At 41.5% G+C, this 18,719-nt stretch overlaps 1 protein-coding gene across 1 annotated transcript; it reads left to right on the top strand.

Annotated features, from left to right (window-relative positions):
- The first annotated feature begins 1,096 nt into the window (after nt 1-1,096).
- On the top strand, nt 1,097-18,621 carry LOC149438578 (extracellular calcium-sensing receptor-like). Its single transcript, XM_089659657.1, has 6 exons — nt 1,097-1,311; nt 5,404-5,695; nt 8,456-9,289; nt 12,703-12,927; nt 15,554-15,677; nt 17,600-18,621. Exons 1-6 carry the CDS (start codon nt 1,097-1,099, stop codon nt 18,505-18,507), a joined length of 2,598 nt encoding a protein of 865 aa, XP_089515783.1. The 3' UTR covers nt 18,508-18,621.
- The last annotated feature ends 98 nt before the right edge of the window (nt 18,622-18,719 follow it).

Below are 18,719 nucleotides of genomic sequence, written 5' to 3'. Positions count from 1 at the left end.
TCAGTGTATGTGGTGATCGTTCAGAAATGACATTAATTTTAAAGTCGAATGTTGAAAGCAAAAAGACAATTTTTGAACAACATTCATCCATTTGCCGAATGTTCAAAGAACATTTTCATACGACTTTTCTTATGAATATTCTTGTATGAAAATCTACACATGTATTACTGTAAAAACGTTGATGATTTGTGAATCAGTGATCACATAAATAGGTGTAAGCAAGATTTCACTTCTGACATCATTGCTTACTACTTGTGAAATCTGTGAATGATCACAGAGGTCACATGGTATAAGGCCATTCGCAACAGCCTTGTACCATGTGACAAGCTGCGACCAATCACAACTCACTCAGTAGTTCTCAATGGCTGCAAGAATGCAACCAGAGAGAAGGAGACATTATTGCTTTTACAGCCTTTATGGGTGTAAAGGCAATCAGTGTAAAAAAAAAAAAAAAAAAAAAATCTTCATCACCCCCCACAAGTAGTACAGTGTCACTATGGTGACACTGTACTGCTAGGGTGACAGTATGTTAAAAAAAAGAAACATAAATAATAATATAAAAAAAAAATAAAAATGTAAAGCAAATTAATAAAAATTATAATTTTTGGTAATAAACTAATCTGGGTTATTGTTTTTTACTAAAAAGATAACTGAATAAATTTTGACCAAGATTTATGAAAGATTATTTATTTGCAAAATTTTATAAGAAAAACACTTTTTTCAAAATTTATGGACTTTTTCGTTTATATAGCAAAAAAAAAAAAAATCCAGGTGGTTAGTAAATACCACCAAAATAAAGTTTTATCTGTCTCAAAAAATGCTAAAAAATTCATATGGGTACAGTGTTGCATGACCGCGCAAGTGTCATTCAAAGTGCGACAGCGCTGAAAGGTGAAAATTGGCTTGGACAGGAAGGGGGTGAAAGTGTCCGGACATCAAGTCATTAATACTCTATCCTCTGAGTCTGTTCTCTAATACTCTAACCTATGAGTCCGTTATGCAATACTTTAACCTCCAAGTCTGTTATCTTCCAGTAGGACTGGTTGGCTGCACTCCATCTGGAAGGGTCCATCTCCAGATCCCTAGGATTGCCTAAATGGTCATCATGAGTAGACCCCTGCAGGTCCTCCTCCTCCTCTCATGGTTGAGTGAGAGTCAGTCTAGCCCTGGCTGCAGTCTCCAGGGTTGGCCAATGGAAGCCTTCTCACAATCCGGTGATATTCTGATCGGGGGAGTTTTTGTGGTTCATTCTGGAGTTATTTTCCAACAACCAACCTTCCAGGAGATTCCGAAGCCGCTTTCTTGCACGGGGTAAGTCATATAGACAAATAAAGGGATGGTCATGAGGTTGTTTTCTTCTTGTGGTCACCTTCTGAGTTATACAATCTTGAACAAGTGGCCATGTGCTATTCTTACTGTGCTGGAAACTGCAATAATAATATCCAAAATGCTGTGACCGAACATCTTGGTAGATCACTAACCTGAGTATCAGATACCTCTTTTACTGCACCTCTTCCCTGTTAGCCTTGCCATGTAATTCTGCAGCAAAATAATGAATGATAATTCTGTTTCACACAGCAGATAATGGACTCGGTATTGATTCTTTTTGTATGGCTATTTGCACCTCTATGGCTCTACCCCATTCCATTTTATAGCTCACTCTACTTTTTATAACCCCATTGTTATTCTTGATTTTTCTTCACTGCTCTATTAAGATTGTTATCTTAGTAATTAAATAGTTAATTTTTACATAGCTCTACCACCCCAGGGGAGCTGTATTGGATTGGTCGAATGAGGCCACTTGGTCCGGCCTTGGGTCGAAATTGCTTGTTCGTTAAACATTTGAGAAATGGTACTGCTTGGACCTGAGTTGATTTCCCAAAATGTTGTCCTTCAAAATAAACTGTAAAAAAAAAAAAAAAAAGGATCACGGACAAGACTCGACTATTTTGTAATAAAATAAAAGTGACTGATCACTGTGCTTGCCAGCCAGAGGCTATCACAGCGATCATGTGACCCGGATTTGGGTGTCCCGGGTCCCGATCATTAGAACGGGACCCGGTGCTCTCAGTGACATCGCTGTCTTTGTGCTGGGAGCGCGCCATGCGGAACACTCCCAGCACAAAAAGAGGTACTCAACTATGCGGCCCCACAGGAATAAAGCCCAGTTCTGTGAGGCCGCATATTTGTGTTACGTCGGCGTCAAGGGGTTAAGAGGCTATATAGGCTATATCGAAGACATATAATGGAGACTGTCACGGAGCTGGTCCTTCCTTCCCCATCCTCCAGGTTTGCTGCCTGCCACCCTCCACTCCTCAGCAGCCCCTCACTCTTTTGTCCCGTCCATGCTGGGACTTCTAGTCCTCCGTGTCTGTGACACAAGCAGCCCTCAGCAGCCCCTCACCCCCCCTGTCCCTGGCAGTCTGGCCCCCTGCTGAGGGAATCCACAAACAGGCCCCCTCCTCCCTTCCCCCTCATGCATATCTTCCCAGGCTCCATGCGGAGGCCTTGTTCCCTGGGCGGGTCTGGAGACCTGGGAGACATGACCCGTTGCCATGGTAACCCGACAGGAAGTTTCGGGTTACCACTGCAGCAGCAAGTTGCCCAGCTCTCTACTTAAGAGAGAGCAAGGAAAACCCCCCTTGTGCTCTCCTGGCTGTGTGTGTGAGAGAAGGCTGTGCTGAGTGCCAGCTTCTCTCATCTGACCATCCCCCATCCTCCTCCTCATCTCCCTGGCTGACCGGTCTGCTACTGGATCCTCTCCAGTGTGGGGTGAACTCTCTGCTGCCTGGAACCTCTTCCCTGCCTGGACTTACCTCTTCTTCCCTGTGAGCCTGCGGGCTGGACATTTTCCCTGCCTTGACTTACCTCTTGTTCCCTGTGAGCCTGCGGGCTGGAGATCTTCCCTGACAGGAGCTGCCTGTGTGGATTATCCCTGTGTTGCCGGTGTGGACTGTAGCCCTCTGTGTCCGGCTCCCCGCATCCAGTAAGTGGACAAACCTGTGCTGCCCAAAGGACTGAGCCCAATTCTCCCCAGAAACCCGAAGTCCCACAAAACCACCCTGCTCTTGCCTTACTGAACCCTCCGGATTACCATACCCCTGTTGTTCCATATTGCCTTCCCAACAATGTTACTGTGTTGCTGTGCCTGGTGTGGATCTGTGGACTAACGGAACTGTTGTCTGTGCCCCAAAAACCTCCCCAATAAAAGCCCGCACATTGGGTTCCATGCAATCTGTCTCCGTGTGCTCTCTGGTTCTCTTGACAGAGACGTAAAGTTGTATCTTTGTATTAAACATCTATAATAAGTATATATCTAGTTAGATATCTCAGCATTAGAAAGATGACCTTACAATTCTGTGTATGTGGCATTAGGGGGTTTCATCTATAAATGAATTTAAGATTTTTATTCCGAGAAATGTGCTAGTTTGGCAATAGAAGATGTATTCCGAGAATTATGTTTAAACAGACGTGTTCTGGGGAAATTTGGGAATTTTCAAATGTCACATTATCATAAAATGTTTTTGTGATCATCTATTTTGATACAATGTGTAATTATAATGAATGAATGTTTAGTTGAAGATTTGGCTAAACAATGCCAAATGAGGACCTGTGAACACGTTGACCTTTGGCATGGTCAAGAAGATGTAAACACCTTGACAGTTGACATGATCAAGAAGATCGTGTAATATTAGTTTGGAAATTTCCACCCTACCTGAAACATGCAGCAATAGATAGTTTTCCAAGAATATGTGTATAAGAAGTGGAGATTTCCAACCTGTCTTTACCACACGGCATCTTGCTGTTGGTCTGATGTACATTGTCTATTCTGACTAAACCATATACAGATAACCCAAGCTGATTGACATCAAAGTCCTTCCTTGAAAGGCTAACTTAACAGTAGCAAAGAAGCTAAACACTTCTTGATCATACTCTTACCCACCCAAAGCCTTAAAGGAACAGTATTCGTAAAACAAGGAGAGCAGCAATGAATAGAGAAAAGCCAGCACACCTCATCAGGGCCATGTACAGTGAAGGAAATAAGTATTTGATCCCCTGCTGATTTTGAATGTTTGCCCACTCACAAAGAAATGATCAGTCTAAAAATTTAATGTTCTGTGTATTGTAACACTGAGAGACAGAAAAGCAACAAAAAATTCAGGCAGAAATGCATGTCTAACAAATGATGACTGATCTGCATGTTCATGAGGGAAATAAGTATTTGAGCCCCTTCACGGAACATGACGTAGTACTTGGTGGCAAATCCCTTGTTGGCAATCACAGAGGTCAGACGTTTTCTGTAGTTGGCCCCCAGGTTTGCACACATCTCAGGAGGGATTTTGGCCCACTCCTCTTGGCAGATCCTCTCCAAGTCATTAAGGTTTGGTGGCTGACATTTGGCAACTCGAACTTTCAGCTTCTTCCACAGATTTTCAATCGGATTAAGGTCTAGAGACTGGCTAGGCCACTCTAGGACCTTAATGTGCTTCTTCTTGAGCCACTGCTTTGTTGCCCTGTGTTTTGGGTCATTGTCATGCAAATCAGTGCATAATTTGTTAGACATGCATTTCTTTTGAATTTTTTGTTGCTATTTTGTCTCTCAGTGTTACAATACACCTACCATTGGATTTTTAAACTGATCATTTCATTGTGATATTATGAGTGAGCAAACATTCAAAATCAGCAGGGGATCAAATACTTATTTCCTTTAATGTATATACTGTGATGCCTTAGGATTTCATGTCCATGAAGTGCAATGACTTTGTGGTGAGGCACATTTCAATCCAAAAGTTCACAAAGAAGGGAGTTCCAAGGTGAGTTTTGAACTTTTACTGTTTCCGGTCATTTCCCCCATGTTCTTCATCTTAACTTCATATTGGAAATACTGATCCACTTTCTTTCAAGGTTTCATAAGTTAAACTTTCAAGGCACATCCTTCTTCAGGGATTTACATTTTTAGGAGATGGTAATAAATGGACTGTAGAGAACTCTTATTGGAAGATAGCTTAAGATATGGTAAGTTGAAGGAGGTCTCCTATAAACCCTCAAACACTTTGTCCTTTAAAGGGATGTTTGTGAATAAACTTGTTCTGTATAAGAACAGAACTATTTGTTGTTCAACATACATGGATGCATTTCTTGTAGGTATGGGATTTTCACGAGAGGGACCTCTTCATAAAATGACCTTATTTTCAGAAATTTATTTGAAGTCTTGCCTGTGTTAAAAGCCTATATGTGGATGGAGACCAACTCAACTTTATAGAATCCTCATCTTCTCTTCATCTGTATTTCATCTTTCACACATATTTTTGAAAAATGGTATGGGGCAAAGATGAGAGGAATTATGGCCATGTGTACTGTTCAATGCAATACGTTCCCTGATGGTTCTCTCATCTTGTGTAGGTTCAACATTCGATACTACCGGGATGTTCTGGGCCTGAAGTTTGCTGTGGATGAAATTAACAATTCTCCAGACCTCCTGCCTAACGTCACCCTTGGCTTCAGTGTGCTGGATTCCTGTATGTCAGAGCTCCGAGCTGTGGGAGGAGTTCTGTCCCTGCTGTCAGAACTTGGAAACCCCTTTCCTGGATATAACTGTTATGCATCTTCAGTCATGGTTGGGATTATAGGTGACAATTATTCCTTTTTATCTATTCCTATTGCCCAGATAACTGGCGTCTTCCATTTCCCGCAGGTAAATAAGAATTATAGGTGTGATATATGAGTGCATGTATAAAACAATAACATACAAAACTCCACCAATGCTTAGAGTGCTGCTATAAAGTCCGGATGCTATGCAGACCATCAACAGTAATATGCAGAACTCCTTCCGGTATGCTTTGTCAGTGAAGGCCACCTTTGATGGAGTTCTAGATAAACAGCTACTGTAAATACAAGTAAATGATATGATAGACTGTTTTACCTGTAATTCTCTTCAGCCAGTCTTATGAACCAGACATCCTAACTATACAATATGGCCAGATCGGTGACTTCTCTTATCTCTACTGTTGTTATTGAATACAGCTTGGTCACCAACCTCCGCACTGCATACTGTTTGGGCATCGGGTTACTTAAAGTTGTCTCATCAATTTCTGAAAAAAAACACACAAGAAAGATTCATGATTTGCAGAATATTTCTTCTCATTACATACAGCTGCGCTCAAAAGTTTGTGTCCCCTGGCATAAAATCCTGACATCTTGGCAATGATATCGAAAATATGACTGATCATGCCAAAGAGATGTCTTTTGTTTTCAGGATAGTGATCATATACTGTAGTTACATAGTCTGGCTGAAAAAAGACAAAAGTCCATCCAGTTCAACCATAAAAAATAAACAAAAGTTATAATCCTATACCCACAGTTGATTCAGAGGAAGGCAAAAAAAACAAGCAAAGCATGATCCAATTTACTACTTCAGGGAAAAAAAATTTCTTCCTGATCCCCCGAGAAGCAATGGGATATTCCCCGGATCAACTTTACCTATAAATGTTATATCCAGTTATATTCTGTGTATCTAAGAAACAATCCAGGACTTTCCTACAGCAATCCACTGAGCTGGCCACAACCAACTCTTGAGGGAGTCTATTCCACATTTTAACTGCTCTTACTGTAAAGAAAACTTTCTGAGTTTGGAGATTAAATACCTTTTCCTCCATACTTAAAGAGTGCCCCCTTGTCCTCTGTGATGATCTCAGGGTGAACAACTCTACACCGAGTTCACTATATGAACCAATGATGTATTTATACATGGTGATCATATCCCCCCTTATGTATTATACATGGTGATCATATCCCCCCTTATGTATTATACATGGAGATCATATCCCCCCTTATGTATTATACATGGAGATCATATCCCCCCTTATGTATTATACATGGTGATCATATCCCCCCTTATGTATTATACATGGAGATCATATCCCCCCTTATGTATTATACATGGAGATCATATCCCCCTTATGTATTATACATGGAGATCATATCCCCCCTTATGTATTATACATGGAGATCATATCCCCCCTTATGTATTATACATGGAGATCATATCCCCCCTTATGTATTATACATGGAGATCATATCCCCCCTTATGTATTATACATGGAGATCATATCCCCCTTATGTATTATACATGGAGATCATATCCCCCCTTATGTATTATACATGGAGATCATATCCCCCCTTATGTATTATACATGGAGATCATATCCCCCCTTATGTATTATACATGGAGATCATATCCCCCCTTATGTATTATACATGGAGATCATATCCCCCCTTATGTATTATACATGGAGATCATATCCCCCCTTATGTATTATACATGGAGATCATATCCCCCCTTATGTATTATACATGGAGATCATATCCCCCCTTATGTATTATACATGGAGATCATATCCCCCCTTATGTATTATACATGGAGATCATATCCCCCTTATGTATTATACATGGAGATCATATCCCCCCTTATGTATTATACATGGAGATCATATCCCCCCTTATGTATTATACATGGAGATCATATCCCCCCTTATGTATTATACATGGAGATCATATCCCCCTTATGTATTATACATGGAGATCATATCCCCCCTTATGTATTATACATGGAGATCATATCCCCCTTATGTATCATACATGGCGATCATATCCCCCCTTATGTATTATACATGGTGATCATACCCCCCCTTATGTATTATACATGGAGATCATATCCCCCTTATGTATTATACATGGAGATCATATCCCCCTTATGTATTATACATGGAGATCATATCCCCCCTTATGTATTATACATGGTGATCATACCCCCCCTTATGTATTATACATGGTGATCATACCCCCCCCTTATGTATTATACATGGAGATCATATCCCCCTTATGTATTATACATGGAGATCATATCCCCCTTATGTATTATACATGGAGATCATATCCCCCCTTATGTATTATACATGGAGATCATATCCCCCCTTATGTATTATACATGGTGATCATACCCCCCCTTATGTATTATACATGGAGATCATATCTCCCCTTATGTATTATACATGGAGATCATATCCCCCCTTATGTATTATACATGGAGATCATATCCCCCCTTATGTATTATACATGGTGATCATATCCCCCTTATGTATTATACATGGAGATCATATCCCCCCTTATGTATTAGAATAAAAAGAAATGGAGGCTGCATTGCTTTTTTGGAGAAAGTCCATCTGAATTATTCAGATGGACAGATGAAGAGAGTGGTAGATGTAATTAAAATATGGCATGTTTCTGTCTGCGATCCCATTGGGGACATTTGCCTAAATTTTCAGCCTCTGTGACACCTGCATAATAAATGGGAAGGGATGGAAATTATCTGAAAAAGAAGGCTTTGGCAGCAATAAAACAATATCACAAATTCTAACCCCCGTTTCCCTGACAATTAATATTATTCTTTTTACAGATAAGTTATGGGTCTACATTTTCAGTTCTCAGCAATAAAATATTGTTTCCATCATTTCTCCGCACCGTACCCAACTTACTTCAGTTAGAAGCTTTTGCTGACCTTGTTGGGAAGTTCGGTTGGACATGGGCCGGCATGTTGGTGGTGGACAATGATATTGGGCTTCACGGTGGACAGATTATAGAAGCTAGGATAAAACGAAATGGAGGCTGCATTGCTTTTATGGAGAAAGTCCATCTGAGTTATTCAGATGGACAGATTAAGAGAGTGGTAGATGTAATTAAAAGAAGCTTCGTCAATGTGATTATTCTGCACAGCCAGGATGTCCATCTTAAGGCCCTGCTGGAAGCTTTGTTTGATGAGGGAGCTACTGAGAAAATTTTCATTGCTTCGGATCACTTTGGACTTTCACCTGGAGGTTTCTCCAAGAAAACCTGGAAAATTCTAAATGGAACAATTGGATTAATTCCCCATACTGGCACCATGCCAGGGTTTGAGGAATTCCTTCTGAACCTTCACCCAATCGGCAACTCAAGTTACCCATTTGTTAGGCCATTCTGGGAGAAAGCTTTCAGTTGCCTCTTGACCAATGGAGATAATGAGAGGTCAAACACTCCCGATATAAAGGCAGATGTGACCTGTTCGGGGAAAGAAGAACTGGGCGGTAGCATTGCCCAGTTATTTGAAACAAATGATCTCAGCTACACCTATCATGCCTACCTGGCTGTGTATGCCTATGTACATGCTCTGCATTCACTCCTTGGCTGTCCCACTGGATTAAATGGATTTTATAAGGGGACATGTGGAAATATTCATGATGCTCAGCACTGGAAGGTGAGTTACAAATGGCTTAAAGAACCATTATGATTTCACTTTGCCTATTCTGTAGTGTTCATATAAAAATAACCTAAACACACAGTCTAGATATAAGTTGATTGCTTGTTTCAGATTATAGCACAGGATTAATGATTTGGATTATAACAAAAATAACACATACATTACACATAAAAAAAAAATGAATGTATACATTTTCAATTGCGAACTCGCAGAAAAATTGCTGCAGCAATTCCCAAGCAGCCAATTTTGGTAAAATATGTATGATATGATATGATGATATGTAAGAATGTCTTTCCAAAGAGACTCTCCAGTTGTAGATTGCTGAGAATGAGTGAGCTGATGTAGCATTGATAAGATATTGGACTTTAGGGTCTAATCTACCAAGACAGGATTTTTGTTATTATACTGTCAGGTCCATAAATATTGGGACATCGACACAATTCTAACATTTTTGGCTCTATACACCACCACAATGGATTTGAAATGAAACAAACAAGATGTGCTTTAACTGCAGACTGTCAGCTTTAATACGAGGGTATTTACATCCAAATCAGGTGAACGGTGTAGGAACTACAACAGTTTGCATATGTGCCTCCCACGTGTTAAGGGACCAAAAGTAATGGGACAGAATAATAATCATAAATCAAACTTTCACTTTTTAATACTTGGTTGCAAATCCTTTGCAGTCAATTACAGCCTGATGTCTGGAACGCATAGACATCACCAGACGCTGGGTTTCATCCCTGGTAAAGCTCTGCCAGGCCTCTACTGAAACTGTCTTCAGTTCCTGCTTGTTCTTGGGGCATTTTCCCTTCAGTTTTGTCTTCAGCAAGTGAAATGCATGCTCAATCGGATTCAGGTCAGGTGACTGACTTTGGCCATTGCATAACATTCCACTTCTTTCCCTTAAAAAACTGTATAAACTCACTGGCCACTTTGTTAGGTACACCTGTTCAATAACATAAATTGCTAATCAACCAATCACATGGCAGCCACTCAAGGCATCCAGACGACTTGCTGAAGTTCAAACTGAGCATCATAATGGGGAAGAAAGGGGATTGAAGTGACTTTTAATGTGGCATGGTTGTTGATGCCAGATGAACTGGTCTGGGTATTTCAAAAACTGCTGATCTACTTGGATTTTCATGCACAAGCATCTCTAGCGTTTACAGAGAATGGTCCGAAAAAGAGAAACTATCCAGTGAGTGGCCGTTGTGCGGAGGAAAATGCCTTCTTGATGTCAGAGGAGAATGGGCATACTGGTTGGAGATTATGGAAAGGCAACAGTAACTCAAAAAACCACTTGTTACAACCAAGGTATGCAGAATACCATCTCTGAATGCACAACACATCGAACCTTGAAGCAGATGGGCTACAGCAGCAGAAGACCACACCGGGTGCCACTGTTGTCAGCTGAGAACAGTAAACGGAGGTTACAATTCGTACAGGCTCCCCAAAATTGGACAATAGAAGATTGGAAAAACGTTGCCTGGTCTGATGAATCTCGATTTCAGCTGCGACATTCAGTTGGTAGGGTCAGAATTTGGCCTAAACAACATGAAATCATGGATCCATCCTGGATGTGCAGCCTACAAATCTGCTGCGACTGTGTGATGCTATCATGTCAATATGGACCAAAATCTCTGAGGAATGTTTCCAACACCTCGTTGAATCTACACCATGAAGAATTAAGGCAGTTCTGAAGGGAAATGGGGGTCCAACCTGATACTAGCAAGGTGTACCTAATAAAGTGGCCAAGAGTGTAAATGCAATAAAAGTATTAAAAAAAGATATTGATGCATAAAAATGAAAACTCTAAAATTAAATCTCTAATTGAAGATCCCAAATCGAAATCTAAAAAATTCTAGAAATACAATGTATTAATCAACAGCACCCAATGTCAATATTTAAACTTGAGTAGTTGCTGATGAAGTGATTCACACGGTTCTTTAATATAAACTATCGCAGATATCCACAATGTCCTTTCCAATACCATCTGATTGTTCGAGCGTTACTAAGACATATAGAGATACTGTGCTATACTGTGGATTGCAGTAGTCGCTACATATCCTTTGGAGTCCTGTCCTGTAACACCACCAGCTTTGGAGCATACCACAGACTGGGAATTTAACCCCTCACCCTCCAGAGGATTCCCCCCTTCCTAACCAGGCCATTATTTGCGTTACGGCACTGCGTTTTTTTAACTGACAATTGCGCAGTTATGCAATGCTACACCCAAATTAAATTTACGACCTTTTTTTTACACAAATTTAGCATTTTTTCAGTGGTATTTGATCACCTGTGCGGTTTTTATTTTTTTGCGCTATAAGCAAAAAAAGACCGATAATTTTGAAAAAAAAAATATTTTTTACTTTTTGCTATTAAACATGTGCAGTAAAAAAATTTTAAAAATCAAATTTCGTCCTAACTTTAGGCCAAAATGTATTCTGCTCTATGTCTTTGCTAAAAAAAAATCCCAATGCGTGTAAATTAATTGGTTTACGTGAAAGTTATAGCGTCTACAAATGACGGTATAGATACTGGGATGTTTTGTTTCACTAATAATGGTGGAGATCAGGGGCTTATAGCTGGACTGCAGGACAGAGCGGACATTCTGACACTGGGGGGGGGGAACTAACTTGGTGTCAGTGACATCCCCAGTGACACTAATACAGTGATCAGTGCTAAAAAAAAAGCACTGACACTGTACTAATGGCACTGGGCAGGAAGGGGTTAATGTGAGGGGCGATCAAAGGGTTAACTATGTGCAGGGAGTGTCTTACTAGGGGGTGGGGGGTGTGTGCTTTACTGTAGGCACACTGCTCAGGATGACTGTGCTGTGCACAGCCATCCCGAACAGTGTGCCCGAGCTGACAGGGAGGAGGATACTGGAATTTTTTTTTTTTACTAGTAATGGCGGCAATCAGCGACTTATAGCGGGCTTGTGGCGGCCATTCTGACACTGGGGGGGGGACTGACTTGGTGTCACTGACATCCCAATACGTGTAAATTAATTGGCTTACGTGAAAGTTATAGCGTTTACAAATGGTGGTATAGATACTGGGATTTTTTTTTTTTACTAATAATGGTGGCGATTAGCAACTTATAGTGAGACTGCGGGAATGCGGCAGATATTCTGACACTGGGGGGGAACTAACTTGGTGTCAGTGACAGTGACATATAAACAAGGTTCAGCTGGAAACAGCAGGAAGAGAGCTTGAAGGACCAGGGATTAAAGTAAGTTTTACTTTTCAGTGTTAGATCATCCCTTTGACAAAATGAGCATTTGTACCTTCATCAACTGTGGAAAGAGGGGGAACAGTGTTTGCAATTTTTTTTAATATTGGCTATAAATGTAGCCAAAAAAAATAAACTTCCTAGATATTTTTGGTATTCAAAAAATAATACAGGTGCTCCGTTACCTCAAGAAAACCAGTTTCCACTCAAGGTCCGGGGAGATGATGAAGTTTGATGCTCAGGGGGATCTTCCTTCTTCCTCTGACGTCTTGAACATGCAGTTATCCAATGACAGCTTCAAACTGGTGAAAGTTGGGATGATAAACCCCGAAGCCAAACTTGGTGAGAAGATCAGCTTGAACTTCAGCGCCATGCTCTGGAATGATCACTTTTTACAGGTAATTGATGCTGACACTGTACCACTGGGTCTGTCATTTTGTTTTGGTGGCTTCATAGGCGGCCCTGACATTTGGAAGAGCTGTTGAAATATGGGAAAGCTTTTTTTTTAGTTCTTTCTCCTATTCCTTTAAGGAGAATGATTTGGGAATAGTGAGCATAGAATGAATAATATAGATTATAAAAGGAACAATTTAAAGTGGTTCAGTAGCACACCAAATGAGTATGCCCCCCACTCTCATACTCATTTGGTGAGTGCACACCCGAAAAGGGGGGATATTTAATTTTGTACTCGTGGTGAACTTTCTTGGAGAACTTGAAGATTTTTGTGGGTTTATTAAGGACTTTATTTGGGACTTTTTCACATCAAAAGTCACATTTTGATATTTAGTTTTATTGTTTCATTCACTTTATGATATTTTGCACTACTGAACCACTTTAAGTTGTTTCTTTTTTGGTCACATTGATTTATTAGAATTGGCAGCAATGATTTGAGAACCAATTGTATTTTTTGGCACGTTACTTTATGCGCAGTTTTGTTTGTGCTAATATAGATTATAACTTATATGGCCAAAAGTATGTTGACCACCTTCCAGGTAATTGAGTCCAGGTGTTTCCAGTGAAGATGAAGATCCAGTTGATGTTAAAGTGGTTCTGAAGGTTGAAGGTTTTTTACCTTCTTGCATTCTATGCATGAAGTTAAAAAACCTTCTGTGTGAATCAGCCCCCCAGCCCCCAGTTCTTACTTTAGCACCCTCTCGATCTAGCGATGTCCACGAGAGTCTTGGTTCTTCAGAGACTCTTAATCCTGATTGTCCATGAGAGCCTCGGTTCTTCAGAGGCTCTTAATCCTGATTGTCCACGAGACCCTCGGTTCTTCAGAGACTCTTAATCCTGATTGTCCACGAGAGCCTCGGTTCTTCAGAGACTCTTAATCCTGATTGTCCACGAGAGCCTCCGTTCTTCAGAGACTCTTAATCCTGATTGTCCACGAGAGCCTTGGTTCTGCAGAGACTCTTAATCCTGATTGTCCACGAGAGCCTCGGTACTTCAGAGACTCTTAATCCTGATTGTCGACTAGAGCCTCGGTTCTTCAGAGACTCTTAATCCTGATTGTCCACGAGAGCCTCGGTTCTTCAGAGACTCTTAATCCTGATTGGCTGAGGCAGCCATTGGCTTTCATTGCTGTCAATCACAGCTAGTGAGTCAATTAGTAGAGGGAGGGGTTGGACCAAGCTATGGCTCTGTGTGTGAATGGACATGCAGAGCTGCAGCTCCGAAGCACATCCGCTAAGGTGGCCCCAGAGCAAGCTCAGCACTCAGCAGGAGAGATGGGCCAGGAACACTGGCGGGGGACTTGAGTAGAGGAGGATCAGGCCTGCTCTGTGCAAAACCACTGCACAGAGCAGGAGAAGCCATTGGCTCCCATTTCTGTCAATCACAGCCAGTAAGCCAATGAGGAAAGAGTGAGGGCAGGGCCAAGCCACGCTCTGTGTGAATGGACACACAGACCAGTGATTTGTAAGTGAGCCTGCTTGGGTGCTCCCATAGCAAACTACTTGCTATGGGGGGACTCGGAAGGAGGGATGGGTTAGAAGCACCGGAGGGGGAGCTGAGAAGAGGAGGATCAGGCCTGCTCTGTGCAAAACCACTGCACAGAGCAGCTAAGTATAATAGAGTTGTTATTACAAAAAAAAAACAGGACTTTAATATCACTTTAATGCCACAGCATATGAAGACCTTTTAGATTGTTGCATGTTTCTCACCTCATAGTAACAGTCTGGGGAGGTCTATTTTTTGTTCACGCATGACTGTGCCCCTGTGCACAAAGCCAGCTCCATAAATACATGGTTTGACCAGTTTGGTGTGGATCAACATTTATTAGATCCTAAAACACAAACAGCATAGTAACCAATGATGGGCTTCAACTAGTTCTGGGCATAATCATAGAGATAGTGGGTGGGCAGTGGCTTTACAATGGTAGTGGGCAAGTTGTCCATGAGGTTTTTATAGACTAAAGGTGACCATTGACATTGAGAGCATTCTGGCCTATTTGGCCAGACCTGCAGACACACATTGCAGAGTACGACAACTCCAAATGAGGATTCTCAGACAACAAAACAATCAAGTAGAAACATTTGAACAATTGCTGTTGTTTTCCCAACCACAAAGACTGACACTAAGGGGCAGATTCACTAAAACTGGAGCACTTGGAATCTGGTGCAGCTGTGCATGGTAGCCAATCCGCTTCTAACTTCAGCATGTTCATTTAAGCTTTGGCAATAAAACCTGGTAGCTGGTTGTTTTTTATGCACCAGAGTTGCACCAAATTTAGCATTCTTCAGTTTTAGTAAATAACCCCCTATCTTCCTACTTTGACCTTTCTCTTATGATAAGGTGACTAGGTTTTACCTGTTTAGAGGAGGCATTGGCCTACAGGGGTCATTGGCCTACAGGTGAATGCATGCAATTCTCTGCATTTCCAGGGGCCATGGCCAGCTCATTACAGTTTGGAAATAATGTAAGCAAATTGGTTCCTTTTGTTTTAATGAAATGATGAAGACTTTATATCCTATGAAAGACTAGCTCTATACTTTTGTTTTCCTAATGTCCCATTCTCCTTGACAGGTGCCGATCTCTATCTGCAGTAATAGCTGTCGACCTGGGTACAGGAAAGCCCCTTTGCAAGGAAGACCCATCTGCTGCTATGACTGCGTCCTCTGCTCCGAAGGCGAGATGTCCAATACCACAGGTCTCATATAGTTTAGTATTGCTGCCGCTTCTTTCTGCTCAGGGCTCCTGGTTGCTAAGAAAACAGGGTCTCTTACTTATTTATGAAGGGGGAGAAGCAGATAATGAGGTCACCTTATCTTTAAGAGGCTTTCCAAATTAAGATAATTCACTGGGCCAGGGTGGTGGGGAAGAGTCCCTAGTCCCTATCAACTTAGGGATGTGGTGCCTTGCCGGAGGGCCGCTCTGGGAAGGTATCCTTCCTATGTTGAAAGCATGTAGCCTAGTATAGTTGAGGGAGGTACATGCTTGCCACCTCCTTCCTTTTAGAAGCTTTCCAGGCTGCATGCCTAGATTAGTCTGGTATGGATACTTAGGGGAACCCCACTTCTTTGAGTGGTTCCCCTTTTTTATTTATATTAGGTCATATTCAAGAATAGGGGTCTGGTATTGATTTGGAGGGGACCCCACTTTTGTTTTGCCTTTGGTCCCTCTCTACGCTTGGCGCACTTGTAGGATGTGTAAGATAATATTCACTGCAGCAAAACTCACATTCTATTAAATACAATTTTTGGTACACAAACGTATGCTGCTGGCCTTTCTTTTTAAACAGCATGGGGACCCCAAAGAAATCTAAACAATTTTCTTATGAGGTCGTGCAGCAAAATGTCATATAGCACATTTTTTTGTTTCAAAAAATTTCAATAGGTTTTCTTGCAGTGCACCATACACACCCTACAAGTGCACCACTTCACAGGAAGGTTTAGGGCCAAGCAGGGGCGGACTGAAAACTCATGGGGCCCCTGGGCAATAGGGGATCATGGGGCCCCTGTGTCCTTGCCCAAACTCAATAAAGCCTATAAAAAAGGTACCAGGGGCATCTCATGGGGCCCCCTACTGACCCCGGGCCCTCGGGCAGTTCCCGAGTTTCCAAATGGTCAGTCCACCCCTGGGGCCAAGTATGTATATAATTGAACCTGCTTTCCACTGAACACTTTTTTTTTGCAGCGATACATGTCCCTTTGGGCAATGCCCAGTTCTCCATGCCCTTCGTTTAACAATCTCTTGTCTATTAGACTTAAAGTGGTTGAAAAGGCTCAAGGTTTTATTTACTTTCATGTCTTTTATGCATGAAGATAAACAACCTCCTGTGTGCAGCAGCCCCCCCATCCCCCCAGTACTTACCTGAGCCCCATCTTGATCCAGTAATGTGCACAAAATACGCTTCCTACTCATTGGCTGAGACAGTAGCAGAAGCCATTGTCTCCCATTTCTGTCAATGCCAGCCAGTGAGCCAATGAGGAGAGAGTGAGAGCAGGGCCAAGCCACGCTCTGTGTGAATGGACACACAGACCAGTGATTCGGAAGTGAGCCTGCTTGGGTGCTCCCATAGCAAACTGCTTGCTATGGGGGGACTCGGCCGGAGGGATGGGCCACAAGAGCCGGAGGAATAGCCGAGAATAGGAGGATCAGGCCTGCTCTGTGAAAAACCATTGCACAAACCAGGTAAGTATGACATGTTTGGTATTTTTAAAGAAAAAAAAATCTGCATTTAATATCACTTTAAAAACGGTCAGAAAAGATTCAACTCCCACTGACTTCAATAGGGTTTGGAGAATGTCCATAGAGTTGAACCCAGGTACATTTGTCTCGTCACTAATAAAGATCGATGTAGCATGAGATGTAGTAATTGGTCCTAGTTTCACATAAGTATTTCTGTGAAATATTCAGAAATTAGAAGCCAATATCACATGTAAAGCTAATATGAAATCTCAGATCTGCAATCCAGTGGCAGTGGTAGTGTACAATGTTCTTGCTGTTAAAGTGCAATTACCAGAAGTACACATTTTTATTTCTTATTGTAAAATTTATCACAGAACGAATTGGTGATATAACGTCTTCAGTGCCTGAAAGTTCTAATATAAAATATATATTTTTATTTAGATGTGGAGGAGTGTACCAGATGTCCTTTTGATGAGTGGTCCAATGAGGAGAGGGACAGGTGTGTTCCGAAGCTTTTAGATTTCCTATCATATGATGAACCATTGGGAATCATGCTGGCGTTAACTGCTGTCATGTTGTCAGTTCTCACACTTTGTATTTTATTTATCTTCATTCAATATCAAGGAACGCCTATTATCAAAGCCACCAATAGGGAGTTAAGCTACATCCTGTTGGTGTCTCTCGTTTTCTGCTTTCTCTGCATCCTGGTCTTCATTGGTCAACCTTCCACTTTTAGTTGTCTCCTGAGACAAACATTCTTCAGTGTGGTCTTCTCCATCTGTATCTCTTCAATCTTGGCCAAGACTATCATGGTGATCCTTGCCTTTAAAGCCACCAATCTGAACAGCCCTTTGAGGAAATGGCTGGGTCCCACCATTTCTCGTAGTGTTGTTGGGATCTGCTCTTTTTTGCAGATCACCATTTGCTTATTTTGGCTTTACAAGTCTCCTCCTTTTCCCATGCTGGTCTCTAACAGCTATAAGATAACATTTGAGTGTAATGAAGGACAGAAAGTATTTTTCTACTTGACTCTGGGGTTCATGGGCTTTCTGGCTATGATAAGTTTTCTAGTGGCTTTCCTAGCAAGAGACCTTCCAGGAAGCTTCAACGAGGCCAAACTGATCACCTTCAGCATGCTGGTCTTCTGCTGTGTCTGGATCTCCTTCATCCCAGCCTACCTGAGCACCAGTGGCAAATACACTGTGGCTGTTCAGATATTCGCCATCTTGGCCTCTAGTGCTGGACTGCTGAGCTGTATATTTCTGCCCAAATGTTATATTATCCTGCTGAGACCAGAGAGGAACAATCGAGAATTCTTATCAGCCAGTAAAAAAAAAGAACAAATTTGATTAAAATAAACTTCATCACCCTATGTAGAGTTGATGTAATAAGGAAGCATTTGGATTATTTTAGATCTTCATAAAATGGCAGAGAACATTGGGTTACAGTATGTCTTATCACTAGTCTTGCTCCTCTGGTATGGTGGGATGTGTGACATTACCTGCAGGGACATAGAAATTTACAATAGAAATTTTAAACTAAAAATGTCTTATTGTCATAA

This window comes from Staurois parvus, unplaced genomic scaffold, assembly GCF_062004578.1.
Source record: "Staurois parvus isolate SC_StPar_1 unplaced genomic scaffold, SC_StPar_1.0 ptg001181l, whole genome shotgun sequence".
In the NCBI taxonomy this organism is placed as follows: Eukaryota; Metazoa; Chordata; class Amphibia; order Anura; family Ranidae; genus Staurois; species Staurois parvus.
This window is presented reverse-complemented; position numbering and strand designations above follow the sequence as displayed.

What these genes read in the sequence shown, in the direction of transcription:
- LOC149438578 (XM_089659657.1), top strand. Translation starts at nt 1,097, where the DNA reads ATGGTCATCATGAGTAGACCCCTGCAGGTCCTCCTCCTCCTCTCATGG. An exon ending in GCGTCTTCCATTTCCCGCAG is followed by an intron (nt 5,696 to 8,455) that starts GTAAATAAGAAT and finishes TTCTTTTTACAG; the next exon opens with ATAAGTTATGGGTCTACATT. An exon ending in CGAGATGTCCAATACCACAG is followed by an intron (nt 15,678 to 17,599) that starts GTCTCATATAGT and finishes ATTTTTATTTAG; the next exon opens with ATGTGGAGGAGTGTACCAGA.